Below are 3,279 nucleotides of genomic sequence, written 5' to 3' on the forward strand. Positions count from 1 at the left end.
ACCTTTCTCACTGCGGTTCTTTAAAAAAATGGCCGAGGGTCGTAAGAAAAACAGTATCTGCAAAGTGTATTAGAAGAAAAGAAAGGCCTCAGATGAGGCAGATATATCCCAGAATGCTTCGCGGAGAGAGCTCTCCTCGCAAAGCATTATGGGATTTACTGTCACAGCAGCCTGCTGTTGCTACCCGACAGCAGAGACAAATGACAAAGATGGCGCAGGCATCGCACGGTGGACCAACGGGGAAATGATCATCTGTCTGGGCAGTAAGTTAACCGAGTTCACTATAAAGTTCACTATATATTCCCCGCTCTATATAGTGATTGACAAATTTAGGGGTTACGGCAGACGTTCGGACAGAGTAAGCTTGTATGAGCAATGAGAACCATAACTATTAAACAGAGCGTGCACGAGGAGAAATGGGCTCATGCACGCCCTCGCACGCACATTTTATTTTAAGTGGAGAGGGCGGGTCTTTTAAAAAAATTCAAGAAAATGTATCTTTTGAAATACCTTTAACCTGGTATGAACTAATAAGTTAGAAACATTTTTACATTTTAATGAATAAAAAGAACATTAAGCCATCTGATGTCTTTATAAAACATCCTGGAGCATCAAAAGTTATTTTTTCCTAAAGTTCATTAATGATGCAGAAAGGAAATTATTATAACGGAGAAGTCAGCTAAAGTTAACTGAGCTATCACTCATTCTAATGGATGATTTCTTTGTAAAAAAAATTAAAATCTGTTTAAATATTTTCAGTTTAAACTGACTCAGTTAAATTATGCATTTAATCAGATGCAGCTCAGATTAAAATCACCACCTTGCGACTGCGCGCCTCTCCAGTCCCCCCCCAGTGCCACTCAGTCTGACCTTTTGATCACTAAATGTCACCACATTATGATTCTACCCAAGCAGACATTAGCGTGAGATCATGTCATACTTACCTTGTGACTACTTAAATCTAAACAAAAAAAAGAAAGAATGAAGCACCGGCGACCTTTGACCCCTGAAGTCAAGGGTGGGGAGAAGTTACTGATGTTTGTTCCTCTCATATTGAATAATAGAAATGATATGTGCATAGAAGACATGAAATATTCAAGAATCCAGTCACTGGAGGCAGAAAAAGTGCTCTCTGCAGCAAAAGTGTCATATTAAATTACCAATCCAGACCTTCTCGTAGTTGGAGAAGCCGCCCATCACGGCGGGGTCGACGATGCCGCTGAGCATCATGGACAGCGGGTTGATGGACAGCGAGCGATCGCAGGCCTGCTGCTGCACCAGGTTGCTCAGCTTCTCATTGGCCATCTCCATCGTCTCTATGGCGTTCATCAGCGGGCTGATCTCCACCTGACACGCAGGGACGGCGAATACTTCATTAATTACACAAGATCTAACGACACGACTGGAAAACGTGCAAGGTTTAGGAGTGAGCGGCTGCTTCTCACCACTGAGACGGATTTGACTTCAAACCATTTGAGGATTCCAGGGAAACGGTAGGCGGTGATGTAAGTGGTTCTCTCAATCCACATGGTCTGTGGAGCAGAATATTAATATCGTACTCTGGAGTGAACTTCTCAGATCTTTATTAATCTCCAGGGCATAATACGTGCATGGGCATAACACAGACTTCTCTGCTACATGCTTGTGCTTTTGAATCAATTTATAGCGTAGAAATAGAAAGGTGCTCACAGCAAACTCATTGTCCGGATCCTTTTCACCTTTCCTAAAGGGCCTGGAGTACTGGAACTGGTCCACTTCATTGTATCTATAATAGCTGCAGGGGAACGAGGAAGGACAGCGGAGTTAGCGCCCACCCTAGATATCCCACAGAAGCTAAATCAGCCTTTAAATGTTTTGTCACAGACTTTAATATCTGCTCTGGAACCCCCTTGTCTTTAAACTTCTGCGGCAGCGTGAGAACAGGCTTCACGGTGAAGCACTGGATGTCTGTCCAGTTCAGCTAAGGATAAAAAGCAGAAACCGCTGCAGAAAGGAGACAAGACAAATTGCTCTGAATCATTCTTTTTTTTTTTTCCCCCCCCAGTTTCATTTGAGTTTGTGAGGCTGCAATTATATAGAGTGGTACTTGAAGCTGAATACAAGAGAAACCCAACAGGCACATATTGTACTTCGATGCAACGGTTTATTCTGAGTATAATAAGCAAATATCCGTCCCTGCTGAAATATTACATTTTTTTTTAGGTTAAAAAAAAGTTTTGATGTATTTATAAGGTTATTTTTCTTTAAGAGTAGTCCTCTAACAGCTTTGTTTATAGAGAAACTGGACTTTTTTTGTTTTTTGCTTATTTTTCTATAAAGAATTGGTTCCACTACATTAGAGCAATTTGCGTTTTACGGTAAATTATTACTTGAATTTAGCTTTAGACTTTAACCAGACCTTAAGGGTCAAAATTATCCAAAGGAAAGTCTCCTCAGCATGGTTGATTAGAATAAAAACTCTTTTTAAATCTGTTACCATTACTGTTACTCGGAAATAAGCTTCAGTACAGCTGCTGCATAACTCATAACTGTTTGTTCTTTTGTGTTTTAGACATAGTAGCTGTTTGTATGGTTTTGCTGTCTTCTTTTTTTTCCTCTTTCCGTTTGTATCCAAAGGATCTCTTTCCTTTCCACTGATTTTCTTTCCTCTGTTTCTATCAGGTTCAGCATTATTGGTCACATGTAAATTTGGTATAAAAAAAAAACAAATACCGTATTTTCACGACTATAAGGCGCATATAAGCGCCTTTTTTTTCCCTCAAAATGTGCGGCGCGCCCTATGTTTGTTGTTACTGCGGACGTTGTTGAGACTAGAGACTGACATTTTTTCGGGAATCCCACGGGTCACTAGGATCGATGCCAAAAAATAAAATAAAATAGAAAGAAAAAAATCCAGTACTGGCGCCGCCATTTTGTAGTTTTTTTCCTTGAAGCCTACACTATAATGCAAGTCAAAAAAACTACACGACCCAAAAAACAACAGTGCTTCCGCTCTGAGCTTTTCACCCATGCTCAAAAACAAGAATGGGTGTGGTTCAGGACAAGAGTCATTCTGAATGGGAGCGGGATGGGAGTGGGAGTAATTTCACCGGGAGTGGGACGGGACACGATTTAGATTTCTACTCTGGCCCGGGATCGGGACACTTTTTTTCTGTGGGAGTGGGACGGAACAGGAGTGAAAATCCACTCCCGTGTCTATCTCTAGTTGAGACCACCATGAGAACGTTAAAGGGGGAAGTGTGGGCGTGGATTGTGTATAAAAGAACAGGTATGTGCTTT

At 41.2% G+C, this 3,279-nt stretch overlaps 1 protein-coding gene across 1 annotated transcript in view; it reads right to left on the reverse strand.

The window, feature by feature from the left end:
* Positions 1 to 3,279, reverse strand: part of dock5 (dedicator of cytokinesis 5) — a 128,772-nt gene that overhangs the window by 12,493 nt on the left and 113,000 nt on the right. Inside the window, exons 41-44 of the mRNA XM_015370075.1 lie at positions 1,866 to 1,947; positions 1,690 to 1,774; positions 1,446 to 1,532; positions 1,171 to 1,347 (exon numbers count right to left, since the gene is read on the reverse strand). Of these exons, the coding sequence (XP_015225561.1) occupies positions 1,171 to 1,347; positions 1,446 to 1,532; positions 1,690 to 1,774; positions 1,866 to 1,947 (431 nt within the window). The remainder of the gene's footprint in view (positions 1 to 1,170; positions 1,348 to 1,445; positions 1,533 to 1,689; positions 1,775 to 1,865; positions 1,948 to 3,279) is intronic.

The sequence above is a fragment of the Cyprinodon variegatus genome, unplaced genomic scaffold (assembly GCF_000732505.1).
Source record: "Cyprinodon variegatus isolate N-32 unplaced genomic scaffold, C_variegatus-1.0 Scaffold41, whole genome shotgun sequence".
Lineage (NCBI taxonomy): Eukaryota > Metazoa > Chordata > Actinopteri > Cyprinodontiformes > Cyprinodontidae > Cyprinodon > Cyprinodon variegatus.